Source organism: Trachymyrmex septentrionalis, unplaced genomic scaffold (assembly GCF_001594115.1).
Source record: "Trachymyrmex septentrionalis isolate Tsep2-gDNA-1 unplaced genomic scaffold, Tsep1.0 scaffold25, whole genome shotgun sequence".
NCBI classification, from domain to species: Eukaryota; Metazoa; Arthropoda; class Insecta; order Hymenoptera; family Formicidae; genus Trachymyrmex; species Trachymyrmex septentrionalis.
This window is the reverse complement of record NW_017305408.1, coordinates 2,318,853-2,338,083: the sequence shown is the minus strand read 5'-3', so window position 1 is coordinate 2,338,083 and position 19,231 is coordinate 2,318,853. Positions and strand designations below refer to the sequence as shown.

The 19,231-nt window shown below is 40.9% G+C and overlaps 1 protein-coding gene across 1 annotated transcript in view; it reads right to left on the bottom strand.

Moving 5' to 3' along the window:
* LOC108748973 (protein split ends) overlaps nt 1-19,231 on the bottom strand; it is a 53,844-nt gene that overhangs the window by 16,192 nt on the left and 18,421 nt on the right. Inside the window, exons 2-7 of the mRNA XM_018487430.1 lie at nt 12,880-13,104; nt 11,013-11,135; nt 6,796-7,080; nt 4,563-4,964; nt 3,747-3,977; nt 745-912 (exon numbers count right to left, since the gene is read on the bottom strand). Coding sequence (XP_018342932.1) covers nt 745-912; nt 3,747-3,977; nt 4,563-4,964; nt 6,796-7,080; nt 11,013-11,135; nt 12,880-13,084 — 1,414 coding nt within the window. The 5' untranslated portion in view covers nt 13,085-13,104. The remainder of the gene's footprint in view (nt 1-744; nt 913-3,746; nt 3,978-4,562; nt 4,965-6,795; nt 7,081-11,012; nt 11,136-12,879; nt 13,105-19,231) is intronic.

The following is a 19,231-nucleotide window of genomic DNA, read 5'->3' as shown; positions in this document are numbered from 1 at the left end:
CATTCGTTCATTCCTCAATATCGATAGAGCGATAAGCGTAGAGAAGTTCGGTAAAAAGTATCATACAATTGATATATATTAAAGATTTCTTTTTCATGCGCGACAAATACATTTTCAAAAACAACGCCACCGAAGCCTAAGCGAGCGCTCTTTAATATTCGCTCTAGAGTTGCAAACTTGAACGATCACACTATGAAAACATGCCGCGCGTAATTGGACACCGCATATATATTGCACGCAACTGGGAGCCGGGCATATTCATTTGAGAGAGATATCCTTTAACTGAAGCGAACTGTTGTAAAAGCGTACAGGTTTGTCCAAGTCCGACGCTAATATTTGATCGCGTAATATTCCTTTAGATACTCGACGTTGTACTCGATGTAAAAAAAAAAAGCAACAATCGCGCGGTTACTGGAACGTAGACCTCGCGGACAACTTTTACATCGTAACGTTTTTCAATTAATGCTGTCGAAAGAATTCACATTTTTTTTGTTTTTGTGTGTGTTTTGTAAAGAAATCGCAATACTGTTTCTTCCATTTGCACTCTTTGCATCGCCCTTTCACGCTGGCGAGAAGCACGATCCTTGCATTCGCGGGGTCCGATGTATTCGCGTGTCGTTATCGAATGTCGATTTTACGTTCGCGAGTAAGAATGCGCCCAGTGTTAACGCTCGCGATTTCATTCATTGCGCGTCTGGAAATAGAGTTTTCATAACCGCGATATCTTCGTGAGAAAAACCTTACCTAGACTGTCCGGCTGGAAGTGATGATAACTCGTTGCGTGATGAGACGTGTGATGACTTAAGGACACATTGCGCATAGACGTCGAAGTTTCTTGATGCTGCAATCGCTGCCTCGCCACAGCAATGCCAACCGGTATGCCACCGGCTCCCGCATTAGAAACGGCTATCCCTGAAACGATTAAGGAAATCGCGCGTGAATCGCAACGAGAGAAACTGCGACGCTACAGTCGGCTCGATCGGGTAGGCTCGGTTCAAACTTAACAGTACTTTCTAATGAAACAGGAGACGACAAGCAGAAACGATTCTCAAAAGTACATTGATCGATAAAATCTATCATTGAATATTGAAGCCTTTCCTTCTTTTAATTTTGGGCATTTTAAACACGTGTCACGTATTGTAAGTAAAAATCGAGAACTATCATCGGACTGTGAGATTCGAAAAGACGAGAACCGATATTTGGTTGAGTACAGGTTTTACGCTGTCGTAGATGCATGAAAAAGTGTTGATGGCTGCAATTAACAATTCATAAGGTTCGTTTCTTTTTAGATGGGCTTCTTGCGTGGTTCATCTATAATATTTGCTCTTCTCTTCGCGTTGGCTCGAGGAAAAAAAGAGAAGAGACGTACCGTGCGAAGAGAGTTCAGCTAAAAAAACAGACCTATTGTTTTACGTATTGATGTTGTGAACGTACCAATTGAATTGAAAACTATTTCAATTTAGACTTTCAGTCTGTAAATTATAGATAAATGTATGTATGGTAGGTACAATCGTGGATAAAGCAACGCAATTTACGGAAACTGTCCACAAGTTTTTCATACCTGAAGTGCATTTATCCGAATCGTCTTCTCCTCTTTTCCCTCCTGGATTATCGATCTTTTTCGTAATCTCGCGAAATTTTCTTCAGCGTATTAAAATTTTACCGATTTACGAGGATTTTGTCGAACGTGCTCCAAAATAAGGAGTTTTTGCAACAACGTGAATCCGGATACGGTTAACGCTAAAGTCACCTTATCCTTTTCTTATTTAATTGTTAAGAAGAAGATAACCTTGACCTTTGCGTTCATCGTATCCGGTGTTGTAAAAATTCTCTATTGTATTTAGCAGGGAATAATTTTTAAAAGTAACAAATTACAATTATTCGTTACCGAGAAAGAAAAGTAACAAAGTACCTACGTTACTAGTTATCGATTTTAAAAAAATAACTCGTTACAGTTACTTTGAAAAGTAACTTTTCGTTACTTTTCTGTTACTTCTTTTTAAATCGACGACCGCCAATCACTGCGAACGAGTCTAGGGGCTTCTCTAGTCTCAAGCGTTATGCATTGTAAAACATTCTTTATGTGTAAAATTACAACTATTGTACTGGATAATTTTGAGACCCACTATAATAGTTGTAAATAGTTGTCCATACGTTTGTAATATGACAGTACATTTCGCACTATATATTGCTATATATTTAACAACGCGAAATATTTCTGTTATATTACGTAATATTACTAAAATTTGAATAATTATAGAAAATATTCAAAATATCCTGCTACAATTTATAATACAAAATAAGATATATTTACACAATAAAAGCAGATTTACATAATTTCTGTAAAATTTGCAGGATTTCTTTTATATTTACAGGACTAATACGTGTAATCTATTTTACATCTATTATATGTGTAAATTTACGAAATTTTTTTTACAGTTAAGTGGCCTGTGTCGTGTCGTGTCCAATCATGTGCAAAGTAACGATAAAAGTAACTGGTAAAATTCGAAACGAATTACTTCCATTCCCTGACATTTAGTTAGATCACCGTCCCACTATCTACCTGTCTGCTCTTTTTAACGTTAGGGAATTTTTGCAGTACCGTATATATCCAAATACGGTAAACGCTAAAGCCACGTTATTTGGTGGAAAGTCGGACGTGCGCGTGTGAACGATTTTTACCGTATTTGGATAAACGGTATTGCAAAGACTCCCTATTATTCTCGCGGTACTCTCAACCCTACGTACTTTTCACGGGAACGCGGCAGTTGATTCGGAAGTGCATTCATTTAAATCACCATCTCGATCTTCCCTTTTCCCGCGCCTCCCTCCTCGCTCCTCGTGCTCTTTCTTTTCTTTCCTGTTCGCCGTTAGCCGTCCGCCTCTTTTCTCCGCACCTTCGGCGACACGCGTTATGCTCGCATGACGTAACACATGTGGGCATCACGCACCGGCACGAGGTGTACCAGGGAGTGCGGATGTGTCAGGACCGAAGGAGAGGGTCGAGACTCTTTCGAACCACGCCTTGTATTTGCGTCGCCATGCGTGCCACGCACCTCCTACTTTAACAAGACTGTCTGCCTGTCTGCCGCTCTCCTCTCTCTCTCTCTCTCTCTCTCTCTCTCTCTCTCATTTTCTTTCTCTCTTGCTCCTTCTTTCTCTCGCGCACCTCATTTCTTTGCTCTTTTCCTCTCGCCATCTCTCGCTTGTGAATCAACCGACCGACAGACCGGTCGGTCTCTCTCGTCTCGTACAATCTCGTCTCGTCATCGTGTCCTTCTCTTGCTCTCTCACGTTCCTATATCGCGCGGTTGTGCGTGTTTCTTCCCTCCCTCCCCTCCCCCCCCCCTCTATACTTGTGCGCCTATCGAAAAAGGCGTTGCACCGCCTTCGTATTAGACGAACAGCGTGACGATTCTTCGTGCGGTTAAAATGAGTGATCATGTTGATTTCGGACGGTATTATCTGCTATCTTGTACAAGAGTTTTTTTTCGTATATCGCGGTTTCCGCAAACGACGATTTCTCATTAAGAAGTATGAGTATCTTGATTTGAAAAAAAAAAAACCATCATTTGTATCTTAAACAGGAGATTCCCGTATCAGGCCGTCGCCTACGTACGCGACGAACGGCGAGTCTTTGTGTGGCCAGTGATGTAACGTAACCATGTACGTAATTATGACTGTAATTATGACTGTACGGATCGTATTTTCTTGGGACGGGATTCTTTTGTCGGAGATCGACTTACCGTTCTCGGACTTCGGTGGAACGGGTTCAATCTTGACGGAGGTGGTGGTGGCATGGAGGGACGTGGAAACTTCTGCCACTTGACAGGGCACCGAAGCCAAAGGTTCCCTTTTTACGGTCAGGCTAGCGCTGCTATTGTTAATACTAGCGCTGCTATCCTGCCCGTTCCAGGACGAGACGACAGGTAGTGTCCTGCTGCATCCCACATCTGAATGCACCACCTTTGTCTTTCCTGTAATCAATCAATTCCCGATCTCGTGGTGAACGCGTACAAGTTCAAAATGATCTAAAGTCAGTCGACGTCTGTGACGATATTACGATATCCGTGGCTGTAAATTTGAAGATTTAACATCCTAGTTTTCTCGGTTCACACATTCAAGTGAAATTGGAATTTCAGAGATTTCACAAATCTCGGAGATTTCAAAGACACGGATAAAAAAATGTACGCCTTAGAAAAATACCGATCTGGGGCCGCTTCGACAATCCGAAAAAAAATCAAAGACAAAGTCTGAGAAGTCCGAAGCCCAATATTCGTCTCTGCAGTCGTCCGAAGTTTCTAGAGTGCGAAAGTTTTGACAATCTAAAGGAAAATCGAAATGGAGAAAAAGCGTTTGTCGCTTTTCGCATTTCGAACAGAGCCAACGATGAGACGCCCGACGAATATTATCCGCACATTCCGAGTGGCGAGCAGGTATTCGGCTTATTTTGCCCGGTCCTAAGCGTCAGCCCTAATCTCGTCAGCGTGACGCGTTTGTTCGCATATGCGATTCATTGGATTTCACGTGGAAAAGTCCGAGGGAGAAACGGTACGCCGTACCGTTGCTGTTCCTGCAGAGGCACGGCGTCCTGGTCGATTTGTTCTCCAGCTTCACCGGTTGGCCTTGACTGGAAAGGAAAGCCTCACGTTTCTTCGTGGCGGTGGCTTGAACGGCGATCTGGTTGCTAGTCGCCTGGTTGGCACCGCTGCCGACACCACCGTGCACCATCATACTGCTGGTCGTGCTGCTGGTGTTGGTTAGGCAGGACGCACCGTTCACGGTGACGGTACATCCTGTCGCCGCTGTTGCGCCTGGCGGTTGATATTCCTGCAGGAGGACACCCGTCGTCGGCGCGATACCGTTGGTCGAGTTGGGTGACGAGAAGTTGTTGATGGTCAATGTTGGCGCACTGCCGGTTACTAGCGACAGTTGAGGCGAGAATGTGTTCTGATGGAGGCCACCTTTCGCGAAAAAGCACAGAAAATTACGTTAACGTATCTCTCACGATTAATTCCACGTAATTGCAGTACATCGGAATTTAGGTGTTAACAGCGCAATATTTCTCTATAAGCCAATACGAGTATATATACAAGCGAATAGTATAGAGCAGCATTTTTCAACCTTTCAACCTTTTTTTGTGGCACGTTAAATGAGGAGCACTTTCAGAACGCGTTTTTTTTTTCTTCCAATATTTGTAATTGGCAGAAAACGAGGAAGGAAGGAATTACGCATACGAGAAAACTACGGACTTTACAGAAAATAATAATATGTCAATCAGGATGTGAAATGTTAAACGAAATTGCTGAACAATTGTTAAAAATGTTAAACAAATGCATTTTGTTTGTCTCTAGTTAAAAACATAATGCACCTCGAAATGTCTACGTTTTTTCAGCATGTAAATTAACGATGAAAAAATGCTTTCTGAACATCTCAGAGCAGCTTATAATATGAGTCTTTCAACTCCGACGTCTCTAACTGAAAAAATGAAATTTTGGACAAAAGGCATTTTGAAAGTCTGCTTCTTAAATAATGAGCCAAATTTTTCGAGGTATATCATATATTATATGATTTAAAGCTCAGTATAGATCTTTTATTGCAGTGATGATATCGCTTTGGTTAAAAAAAAAAATGAGGGTAAACACAACATATATAATTTACATAATTTTCACAATTCTTAAAACCTTTTTACTTATTTTGTTTTTCGCTTTCTTTTTATCTATTCTCAGAAATATTTGTGGCACAACAGTGTGCCGTGATATACCGGTCGAAAAACCCTGGTGTAAATAAACACGACAGCCTTAGATACGAGTTGAACGTAACGACCTGTGCTATTTTCGTGATGATTGATATTGTGTGTGCCAATAATATAAAATAACTTGAAATGGAAATGATTTCCGCTAAAATTATTGTCGAAACACAAATGGTGAACGTATAATCGGGGAATATAGGAAAAACTCGCTGCATGTTTTTCCAAGCTTTTCCCGACGCTGTCTCCGTGCTATGAGTGTTCATTCGTTGTATAGATAAAATTGTTGTTTGCGTAACGAGTTACACGAAAGTTCATTTGCTAAGTGAAAGAAATTAAAGATATTCTGATCCAATCTTCTTCCTCTCTACGTCACGATTCTTTTTATCAATTGATCCAATTCGTCAAATTTTAATTAATACAAGAGACATAATTGATGTAACACGATTTATATAAAGTAACCACGGCAATGTCGCTGCGCTTGGCTTAGCGCCGAGCCACCACCGTGTCTCCAGATAATGCCAATTGTTCTACGTTTTCAACAGTTCCTTCAAAAATGAGCGATTTTTATTTCGACATACTTGACTCCTTGACGTGACTGCATTTTTTGTTTATCGTATAAAAAGGGCTGATGATTTCGATCGGGTAAAGGTGAGTTATCCGGGTATCGTTATCTCTTAGTAACGTTAAATAGATTTTATCAGGATCAGGATGAGGGCGACTTGATATTAGTTAGCACGTTGCATCAACTTTGCCTATAAATTCTGCTTCTTTTTTTTTTCTTGTTAACAATAATGTTACCACGAAGGGAACCACACACGGGTTTTTAATCATCGATTCAAAAATAATTCATTCGTTTATTTCGAAAGTCTCGTTTTAAATTAAAAACGTTAAATTTTCGATATTCCGCGCCAATTTATATTATTCGATATATATATATATATATATATATGCATATTTTTTTGTTTTTTTTTTTGTTCGAAAATCGAGATTTTGCGACTCCCTTCCGAGTTTCTTTTTCGAGACAGACGGAGATAGACTCTTACCGTGATGCAGATGATGAATTCCGGTAACGTTGAGGGTGTGCTGCGTGTGCTGCGTATGCTGCGCGTGATGCAGACTACCGGCCACGTTAACGCCAACACCCTGCAGGCTTAGGGCCTGCTGGCCTGTGGCGGCTGCGGGCGCCAGGTTCGCCAAATTTTTCGCCAGCAGCTCCAGCTGTGTCACGGGCACGGGGCTATAGGGCGATCCCGGCGGGGGCGTGGGAGCACCCCAGGTGTAGCCACCCACCCCAACCCCGACCGCCGCGGAAAACACGCTCTCTGAAACTGGAGAATCCACCGGCGATTAATCGACCCGGCCTTCCGCCGACGAACGTAAGTTTCGTCTGCCGCGAGTAGGAAATACCGGTATCGCGATACGCGAATAGACTGACTCTACTTGGCGTAACGCGCAGTTTGTTAACCCTAGAAACGTTTAACTCTTTCACGCATCACGTCCGTGTGATACAACACAATACGTTTCTTTCTCTCCTTCCCGCGGGGATGACTGATTCCACACAGTCATTTGGGCTTAACGAACCCACCGATTCCTGAATTCAATACGCTACGGAAATGTACGCATGTAGTAAAAGAACATTGTATTTGTGTTAGAAACGGTCCATTCAAATTTTTGTGTGAAAATTTTGTGTTGAATTTTTAATATATCCGAGTTTTAATTTAACATAGTACGATTGTGTTATTTGAATATTTTGTGTTAAATTAAAAAAATTAAAATTTAACATTTCTCAGTGTTAAAATAACACAATTTATAAGGTAAGTAAACAGATAACATAAAAATAATGTAGTTTTAAAACATAAATTCTAAGAATAAATGAATAAAATGCGTGTGTTGATTTAATATAACAAATGTCAATTTTATTGAAGAAATTTATTCTGTACAACTAATTACATATTTTATACGTAAAAAGGTACAGATATTTTGTGTTATTTCCTCTTTGTAACAGTAAATGTCTGTTAAATTTATATCGCGTATGTTAAATATCACAGAAACATCGTCTAAACTAAAAATGTAAAAACAGCATCTAATCTTCAATTAAATTTAACGTTATAAATGTGTCAATTTATCATACAATTTGTTTTTAAATTGTGTCAAAGTATTACGCTTCTCGTATTAATTTTTTTACATAATATTTGTGTTACTTTCTAACATATTCATCTTATGTTAAATTAACACAAAAATTTAGGTGGACCGTTTGGGACATGTAAAATGTGTTAAAAACACAAATTTTTTTTACTATGTACATACATACATTTGCCCATCATATACATTCGTGTACACATGTTTTGAAGCGGTAGCGCAGTAAAATACAATTTATAGAAAGACTGAAGCAAGATAAATTCCAATTTAAGGATAGTAAATATAAAAACAAATATCGTACATATTTGATGTACGTGAAACGGAATAACTAAAGTAAAAGCTTACTTTCAAATTTATATCCCTTAATTTAAGAACAATGTCTCTTACAACGCAACATTTTATTTGTGATACAATATTTTTGTTATTAACATTTTAACATTTATAATGTAATAATTATTTCTCCCTTTATTTATAATCAAGAAGCACTTGTACATTTATATCTATAAATTTTCGCAAATTGCGTAGTGAAACGTTAACATTTTCTACCTTTTATTATAAAATGTGGGAAATAGCTCATGGGGGCTATTTTATCCCATATTTCGCCAATAATTAAAATTCCATATTTTATCGATAATTAACTGATTGGTTATTTTATCGGTAATTAGTTAACCGTGTGGAGTGTAGAGTTCTTCCGTCTCTTTTTGTGTCTCTCTAAAGAGAGAAGGATCGATAGAAAGAGTGATTAATATTTTCGGGATCCGTTTCGCAAGGAAAACGCGTAATTCTCGGGAGGAAATGCGTCTATCAGCGCGGCAGTGCGATATATCTTTGGCGGCGTGCTGCGCCATTGCTAGGACTATTGATTTTATCTAAATGTGGATACGTATCTGCCTATGCAAATTAATGTGTGTGAAAAATATCTTGCTGATATCTACAACGTGCCCAGAATTGGTTATCATTGATGGGTACACAGAAAGCGTGTTCTTCTCTGAGAACGCACTAAAACAATTTGCATTTATGTCAGCGGTTCTTTCCTTATCACGTTTCATCAGGATTGCCGTAGAACTAGGAAATCCGGGAAATCGAGGGACCGTCGTGGAAATTGAAACCGGCCAGGAAAATCAAGTAATTTAACAAAATTTTCTGAAAAAATAAAAATTCCCGGCTTTAAAAACGTTTAATATATCTACATCACACCTACGCAGGATTTTGGAATATTATCAATTTAGCAGCTAAAAATACAAGTAGTGTCAGCAACATTAATAGTAATTTAATTACTATGTTAAATTGATCTAAAATATTAAGCTTCCAAATCAAGATGAAAACGTAAAAGAATTTCGAAATATTATTGAAGGACACATCGTGAAATTTAGAAGATCTGAAAATCAAGGAAAAGTGGAATCTTAGAATGATGAAATTATGACAATCCTGTGTCAAATTATTCGTTCTATACTTACTTGTCCGCTCTGCGGCAACATGAAAGCATGAAAGATAAAGTGAAGATTAGAAAATTTGGAGAAATAAAATTTCCCCCAATACGAAAAGTTGGCTCGAGATTCAATTCAAAGGGCCCATACTCTTACGGCTTACTGTCAATTAATGAGTACCTTTTATACACCACTCTTTTTGACGGTTCGCGAAAGACGCCTCGTGAAGGGGAACCTTTCACAGGTTTCGCGGGTCTCTCATCCAGCTCACAATGGAGCAATTATGCAATTAAAGCGGCGAACTCCGGATAAGGACCCGGAGGAGTTGAAGAAAAACGCGCGCGTCGCAAATAGAATTCCCGCGTGTAGCCGCGTGTCCAGTCGTCGTATAGACCTTTACCTCGCCTTCTTAGGTCCTAACAACCTTATTGTTCGAGGTGTAACCCAAAACGCGGCTCCGCGATAGACTGCGAATGGATTCAAAGAAGAAAAAGAAAAAAAGAAGAAAGAACGCGGGGACGCGTCGGAGGGTCGAATCCTCCTCCTTCTCGGAATCTTGTCGAAAGTCGAATCTCATCGGCGAGATTTCAATTATCCGAGGGAGGAGGGAGGGTTGTTCTGTTCGTAAAGTCTAGAAAAGTTGCGAAGCTGATAAAGTTTAACGCTAAAAGCCGACTTCTGATCCGTTTCTTCGGTCGCTAAGCGTTCCTCAACTGTTTCTGTGATCTTACATCAATGTTGAGCCATTTACGAAAATCTTACAGATAACATAATATTATAACTAATGAATTTTATGTACATTATGTTATTGTACATATATTTGAAATTCTCAAGCTCGATTCATGAAATGAATCTGTATCTTCAATTGCGCGGAATAGATCGATCTTTGTACAGACAGAACGATTTTTCTGAAGTATCTGAAAATTTAGATAGATACAGAAATAATATTGATGGATCATCGATGTAGAAATCCTAAGCATAATGAGTAATGCTATCAAAAGTTTTGGCATTCTATCAGTCTGTCGGTCTTTGACATTCTATTTTGATTCAATTTAGAGAAAAAGCATGAAAGCCAACGCTGGTTCTTATGTTGCGAATATCTTCGTGTTATTTATTTATAATAAAATATAATAATGAACTATGGAAAGTTTAGAGATAGATTTTACATAGTTTATTATTATATCTTACTACGAATAAATAACACTGAGATATTTGCAACAAGAACCAGCGCTTTTCATGCTTTTTCTCTAAATAGAACAACAAAATAATCCAATAAATCAGAGCGAATTTTCTCTAAATTGAATTGATTTATTCTTGAAGCCATTATATTGTTGTATTAATACCATAATTATTTTAATTGTTTTGATTGTCCAGCAAAATTATTTTCTGATCTGGCCGTGGCTAAAGTTTTAAAGAGATACTGCAATAACAAAATCGTCCTTTTCGTCGACATTGTATTTGAGAAGAAATTCTGCGACACGAGACTTATCGCAGAATCGATCATTAAATGTGAGCTTCGAAATGTAATTCCTAACAACAATTTATATCGAACGGAAAATGAAAGTGAATGGATTACGAAAATGCTTGCTCTTTTTGTGTAAAATGTCAAGCGTGTGACGCATTCGCAAACCAGAGATATCCTCGAGCGGTCTTCGTAGAAAGCGAAGTCGTAAGAAAGGAAATTGTAAACTTACCCTTGTGCGTCGCGTGATAAGCCCGTGCTGGCATCGGTTGCTCGGGGGTGGCGGGGGTGGCGGCGACGTAACTGCCCCCGCCACCCCCTGGAAATAACGAGTACAGTCCGTAGCGGTTTGCACCTGTAACATCATCATTGAGATATCAAACGATTAATAATAATTAATTGGAGCTTAAAAATTCATGATAACGCAACGTTGCGAGGTTGCAAGTGACATTTAATTTTTACTGATGGACTTGTAGATGATATACTTCTGAAAAAGAATACATTAAAACGACTAATAAAGATAGACACGCATGGCATTAAGTGCTACAGTTATCTCAAACATTCTGAGAGAGAGAGAGAGAGAGAGAGAGAGAGAGAGAGAGAGAGAGAGAGAGGAAAAACATCAGATTATTCTTTCCTTGGGCTCCGCGGACGCATAACTAGTTGTTATAAAATACACAAAATAGGAAAAGATTTATTTATTTCTTTGAATCTCTTCTTCTCTCTTACCTTAATATCTAACGTAATACTAACGTATTAGTGATAAGCGGTGCGAAAATATATGATGTGCATGTTGTAGTCTATTTTTATAACTCCATTTTTATCTCCAGTCTCGCTTTGTTTTGTATGGATTGAATCATAGATTAAATCACAAATACAACTTTTGCAGATGTAACAATATTTTTTCCACATATTTATCATGAAATCCAAAAATCATAATTTCTATATTGTTTCCGTACACGTTTCAAACATGACACACACACATACTATATGATTTATCATGGAATTAAACGCAATGCGTCACGGCAACTCGTATCCACATTTCATCGCAATTCGTAATATCTCGAAACTGGACTTATATTTGCGAAATAAACGGCTCGTGTTTACGGCCAGTTCTGTAAAAGCGTAAATAATTATAATATATTGTCCAGGCTTGTCCAGTTTTTCAACTGATATTAATCAATCGTCAAGACAAATATAACGATAGATGCACAGCGAGACACATCCATTATGTTAAACCATAAGGTGCTAACTCGATAAAGAAAAAAGTAAACGCGTGTTTCATCTCGAAATTGATAAAGTTCTATGAAATTTACAGTCTCACGACGCGGTGCCGCTGTAAATATTGTTTTGTAAGATGGAAGGGGATTTTTGCGTCAAAATCCGGGATTGAACCGAGGACATTCGAATCTTCGGTAATGCTTTCCCAACCTCGACGCACAAGGAGTTTTCCATACAGCCCAAATTCGAGATATCGAATTGATAAAGCATGATAAGCGTATTACGCATCGAGCGTGAACGACCTCTGATCAATAGTGAATGTTACATCAACGTGTACTGGATGTACACCGAGAGAACAGCGATGTTTTTCGTCAGATTGAAAGAGACAATGTGTGTGTGTGTGTTTTTTTTTTTTTTTTTTTTTTTTTTCTTAAACGAAAACTCAATTCTTTGCGTACGAATACCTTTTACGAACGTTTGATACGACACGCATCTGAATTGCCGAAGAGGAAGCGTTAAGATTCGGAGTAAGATTAAGATAAAGATTTATCTATCAACGCAGTACGTTTCCGAGTAAAATAATTGAGTTATCGTAGCTCTCGAGTCGTACGAAGTTTAACGAAGGACGAGCTCCGTTCGAGACCCGACAATACTGACGAGACTGCCGACGATACTGTACAGTGGATACGTTTTTCTGAGAGTACAAGAGAACACACGCAAACCTTTCCACGCCGCTTTAAGGAGAGGAACACCCGCGATACCCCGGGCTCCCGAATCCCCGCTCGCGGGGAGCAATTCAATCCCAATGGACTGCGTACGCCGAGGTGAGAGATGATAATGATGATTGATACGTATAGTCAGTATAGTGTAATGCGAACCTTGATTGTGAGCGGGCGCAGGCGTAGCGGCCAAAGGTGGTATGCCCTGGGACTGTTGATTGGGAACCTGATTGGGCTGCGCAGGTGCTAAAGGCCATAGGGTCGTCGTAGCGGCAGCGGGGCCGGTCGTCTGCTGAGCCCGTGCCACCGTGTCCCCCACGGGACGGTCCCCGGTCCCACTTTGGGCCACGGGAGGGACCAACATCGAACCACCCCCTCCCGAGGCTGCAATCAGAGTGTCGAGAAACAAATGCACGGCATTAATCTCAGTCTTAGACAGAACTTAAGCTCTCGCGCACGCGCTCGAGATGCGTTCGATTTCAATTCGCGAGGGGCGCGAATCTTAATTTCCATAGATTTCTCGCTTCGAACTAGCGTGGAAGTTGCAAGGTTAGAGATTTTCCAAGCCGCTGTACTCGTTTATCGCAACATTTTCACCGGTATCGATTTTAAATAACGAGTCAATTAAAGAGAGTTCAGAATAGCGGGAACTAGTCGGAAAGTAAGATTAATTTACGAGAATTGAACGTGAACAAGATCGTTGTTGCTTCTACAGTTAAAAAAGAGAGAGAGAGAGAGAGAGAGAGAGAGAGAGAGAGAGAGAAAGATTGGTTCTCCAAATTGGTCAAAGCATCCATTCTTGATGCTATGGTCTGCCATTTCGAGGCATCCCGTAGATAGATCCGACGCGGCAGACGTCTACGTCTATAAATCTTCGTTTAGAGTTTGCGTTTAGTATCGGCGCAATGTATGGACGAGGAATTACTTATACTTTTGAATCAGTTGAGTCGAAAGTGCCGATGCCACAGTACGTCGAGGTATATATCGATAGCGCGTTGTTAGTATTGTACCATCGTTAGCGTTGTACAGAGCGGTTTTGAGAAAAAGAAGAGTTGAAAAAGGAGAAGAGGAAGAGCGCGAGAGAGAGAGAGAGAGAGAGAGAGAGAGAGAGAGAGAGAGAGAAGACGGAGTGGAGGAGGGGCGAAAGATTGCGAGATTGACGAGGCAGTTGAAAGAGAGAAACGACGAGAGGAGAAGGCAGTAAAACGGAGAGGAGACCGAAACGAAGAATATAGAGCGGCTTTGATGAGCTGGAACGAGAAGGAACACGAGGAGGAGCACACGAGGATAGGGAAGGAGGGTTCCGTTTCGCAGCGGCGGGTGGATTAGGTCGGAAGGAACAGTAGAAGGGTGCGAGGTAGGAAAGGGTAGCAACAGGTCGGCAAGCATAATGTAGTCTCTTAGATATACAGGGTGACGCGTCTAAGGGTGTGCGCACCGCAATCGCCACGAGTCGATATATCGGCTTTTGATACTGCCGGTTTAATCCTTTTTAACGCGGCGATTTTTCAGTATTACAATTTATCGATGAAAGGATTTCGTTTGTTAACGTCTTCGATATTATCGAATGATTGCCGCGTAAATTTTTCATCATTCTACTTTCTCCTAGATAGTTTCTCAAGTTATACATATCAGAGTAGCAGGATCGAATTAATTCTAGTAAGCCATTGTTATTGCTTTGGTTATCTTCCCGGTACACACCAGTTTGTGAAACCCTGCAACTTGGTCACGCAATATCTCTGGACTGAATACGTATTTTTTTAGTTCAAAATACGTGTTTGTACCTCGAAGTTAGACAGAGATAGATAAATAGTATTTTTAATGAGAGAAAAATAAATAATATTTTATTTTCAATTAATTACAATGCCTAAAAAGAAATTTTATTGGAAAAATTCGCAAAAAATCCACTACTTTTTGGAAAATAATTCTAAAATGTTTAAATTTAATCCGGACCTTCAAATTATATAATAAAAAAGTTACAACAATGTAAAAAATTACATAGGGGACCCGTTGGACCCACGAGTGGTTTGCTTGGGTTAAGTACATAAATAATAAAAAGAGATGTTAACTTTATGATCAGAGTGTCAAGAATGTAAATGATTGATTTTTAAGAATTCTACGAAAGGAAAATCTAGTAGAGCAAGATCTAAATCGAATCACGGTCACATCGTTTACGACGAAAAAAGCGTCTCATTGAAAGAACGAGATACTTTAATTCTTATTAATATAACTTGTATCCCCGGGTTCTTTTCTTTTTCTTTTTTTTTTCTTTTTTTTTTTTGAGACAAAAGTACACCAACAAATGTACCAATAAAAAGCGAACGCGAATTAATATGAAACTGGATTTATTCGCATTGACAAAGTAAAAGTTGGTCGTCTCCTAGTTTAGCCAGGATTAATTTCCGGTCACGCCTATCGCTCCGCGTACACATATGTAGTGCGACGTGACGCAACGGCGCGTTAGTGATAGTGCGCGTTGTTTCCAGAAGAAAAATAGCTACGGCGTTACAGCTGAGTTACAAGTAACAAAGTTAATCGCGATCCTTGACGCGCCCTCGCGTGCGCTCGGTCATGCGTGCACGCGCGCTTACGCATAAGCGCTTACGCATACTCGGAATCGGAGCGCATTCGCCCTCGTTACTCGTTACCGCGTGCACGCGTGCAATAACGACCGACCGCCAATAACCTGTCAATCCGCAGGTATAAACCGTATCGGAGGAGCACACGTGACGCGCACAGCAGCGCCTATCGATAGTCGCCTGTCTCGCGGACGCGAATTATTATGATCGGCCACCTCTCTTTCACGGGTCTCTCGTGTATAAGATAGAATCAGAAATTTCATAGTAAGAAATTTCGAATTGAAGCTTTCGGATGGACGCTTTATAGACCGCTTGTGTATATGTGTATATATATATACATACATATATACATAATGTCCAAGACGAACACGCGGATGATTCAGTGTTTGTCTATCTTCTGACTTCCGGATGCGCGTACAAATAAATCATTAAATGAAAGTGTCGGCGATGCGATGACGGTTATAATCGGCGACGATCTTGTCTTTGAAACTACCTCTAGATGGAAATCACTTTTTTGTGCGCAGTTTATTTCGGACTTTGCACCTTATGTCTATCCAACATGAGGAGTCGACTTTTCCTTACCGTAGGAAAGAATGGAGAAGTCCATATTACATTATAAACGATCGAAATTAAAGGATTATATAATATATAGGAGGACTACTCGGAAAGAATAACGTTACTAAAGTATCTAAAAACTTAACTTGACACAGATCTAAAAATAATGTTATTGGTCAAAATTATGTAATACGGTGGTCGAAACTGGTTGAGAATGTTAAAACTTTTTGCAGCATTATTCATTATACTTGAGATTCCTACGTCATTATTTTGATCACTCGATAAAATTATTTTCAGATGTGTGCTGTCTTTCTCTAATCCTTTTCTTTTTCCTTGTTTACTTAAAAATTTGATAATTATTCTTACACAACCGTTAGATCTATTCTTTTACTATTCTCTTGTTATATTAATGTTTTATTTAGCTCGAGAGGACGCTATCCTAAAGCGCGTGATAAATAAAGCTATCTTTACCTAGCTAAATTTTTTTACTTCAGCAATATCCTTCTTGCTTCGTTAGTAGGTTTTGAAATGTATGAGTCGCTATTTCTACGATACCTTATGTATTTACGAAAAATCGCCAAGAAATGAGAATTAGAGAAGAAAGTTCGTTGGAACTCCCTTTGATAAAGCTCTTTCTGACGTAAGCCCCTAGGAACTTTCTTCGCATACTCAACCGCAGCCGACGTTGGAAATCTGGCCGCGTGTTTTACAAACACCCCGTACGTACGTGTCGGCGTGCGATAAATAAATGGCGGTGACGAAAAAGTCGGCGCGCGAGGTACGGGGAGGTGGACGGGTGGAAACGAACGGGGGTTCCGAAGGAGGCGAGGTCCCGACAACGGCCTAATTTTTCATTTCCATCGCTCCCGCCGCCAGCAGCGGAGTGGCCGGGGGCCGCGGAAGGGGAACGGAGAGGGTGGACGAGAGGGTGGTGGGAGAGAGAGAAGGGAGAACAGGTTTCCAGGTCGATAGGGTGCCCCTATACTGGGCCCTACGAGCCCCGCGTATCTACCTGACGACGCGAGCCCTCTACGCGGAGGGAAAAATGCTGAACAGGTGCTCGTAAAAATCTGACACCTCCGACACTTTTCTCGCTCCTTCTTCCTCCTCTCGTTCTCTTCTCCCAATCGGTCAGGCGAATTATAGGGTCGGGACTATCGCGAGCTTCCTACTTGGTGACTCCGATTACGCCGCAATCAGCGGGAATCTTGCCTTTTAACTTCCCAGACTTCCGCCTTGTTTCGCAATCGCGTACCTCGAGTATTGTTATCCGCGAATAACAGATAGACGCGGGAAAACTTAAACTCTGTTATCGTTAATTGATGTCCGACGATGTTGATGAAAACTGCATACGGAATAATTGGAAAGAATCATGTATCGTAGACTTCTTTATTTCGCAGGAAAGAGACGAACGGATTTTACGATTTTTCCTCCTTTTCCTTCGTTTTCTATGATTAAAGGGATTTACGAAAGGGATTTATGATTAAAAATCCGAGAACGAGAAGATCGAGGATCCTAAAGAATCGCCCATCTTCCACACCTTCTCTCTCCGCTTAATTTCACTGGAGATTATTCTTTTTCCTCTTATACATCTGCTCTTCCTTATCAAGAAAATACGAACATTCGTGTATGTTCTTCCATGATTCCCAGAATTCCTACATCTTCTCCCGATTATTATTCATCGGTCATATTGAATCTCTCTCTCTCTCTCTCTCTCTCTCTCTCTCTCTCTCGACTGCATTATCAGCGACCGCACTCAGAATGATCGATAGACGATCACCAACATCAGCCAAGCCGACGTCTCCTCCGATATCCGCCGGTCCGTCAAATTTTACCCCCGTGATATCGCGGATGAGGGTTAAGGAGTCCTCGTTCTCCCTCGCCTTTCTCTCTTCCTCATATGTGTGCGCGAGTCAGGGGTCGTGCACACTCCACCGCTTCACCATCGGTGGGTCGATATATGCAGCCTAGGCGACGGGGAAGAGGGTGGCCGGGATTCCCGCGCGCGCCCACCCCTCTGCCCCCACACGGACATGATGGGGGCGACCGAGCCGGCTGTCATTTCCACATACAGCCCCCACGCTATTTCGAGGGCCGAAATTTCCGATCTCTAACAACGCACCGCGCAGAAGATGCCTTTTTCCTTCGGAGATTAACCTAGTACAGTGTGTGCGGCTTATATGCCACGATATTTTCGAAAAGAAACTGCTCAATTTTTTAGATGAAAGATTTCAGACTTTAGAAATAGATTTGTTTTCAGTAGAACAACAGTTTAATTTAATTTTCTCGTCGACAATTCGAGACGATCGATTTTCGCATTAAAGGTATGAACTTTCAATGGACTTCTCGTACCGTTTGCTGCGCGGAACGTTTAGTTTGCACCTAGAAATGATTTTTCGTATGGGATTAGAAGTGTGCGTCCGAGACGATCGACAACGTCCGTCGTGTTCGTAGCTATAAACCAAGGTCCGAGGGACCGAATCCTGAAGGCCTTCTTTAAGCCTCTTCAGAGAAGGCCCGAGAGAAGAGAAGGCTCAGTTCGAGAGGACAGGTTCTCCATCCTTCTTCAGTGCCTCTCTCGTCGAGTTTCACCTACACGCTCCGGCTCCTTCGTCGGTCCTTCTCTCTCGACCCACGGATCTCGCGTTCGCTGATAGTGCCCGCTCATTGCCAGAACACCTGGCCTAGCCGAGCGAACCGAATCGAACAAAATCCCTCGAACGCGCATCGAAGAATTTTTCAGCGTCATACATTTCTGTCAGTATTGTATTTCTCTGTTACGTGATAACGAAGCCTGTGGAGACTGTTGTACAGATTGAATCACTCTTCTCAAAAATTCTAGTTTCTAACTCGACAAAATTCAAGGACAAGACTCGAATAATCGTTATAAGTCATTAAAAATTGTAACGTAAATCGGAAAATCCTTCGAGTCATAAACAAAATGAGAACCTCGAGCTGAAGAAACGGGAGAGGGAGAAAAAGGCCGAGAAAAGAGAGAAGCACCGATCTTCGAAGAAGACAGAAAATGCAACGTCGAAGAAAGACAGGAAGCCAAGGAAAGAGACCGTGATAGTAGAGGGGAAAGAGGGGCTAGAGGAGGGGCCGAAGGACGAAGAGACGAAGGAGGAAGAAGCAACGTAGCGAGAGCCAGTGAAGGAGGATGGAGGGGAGGATGACGAAAGATGGAAAGAGAAGAAAGAGACTCCAGTTTAGAAGATAGGCAGAAAGAGATAGAGGGAGGAACTCTCTTCGAGCGAGAAGACCGAAGCGGAGCGAGAGGAAGAGGACCGTGGAGATCGAGAGATCAACATAGAGAACGTGAATATACGAGTAGTAGTAGTAGTAGTGGTGGTAATAGTAGTAGTAGTAGTAGAAGT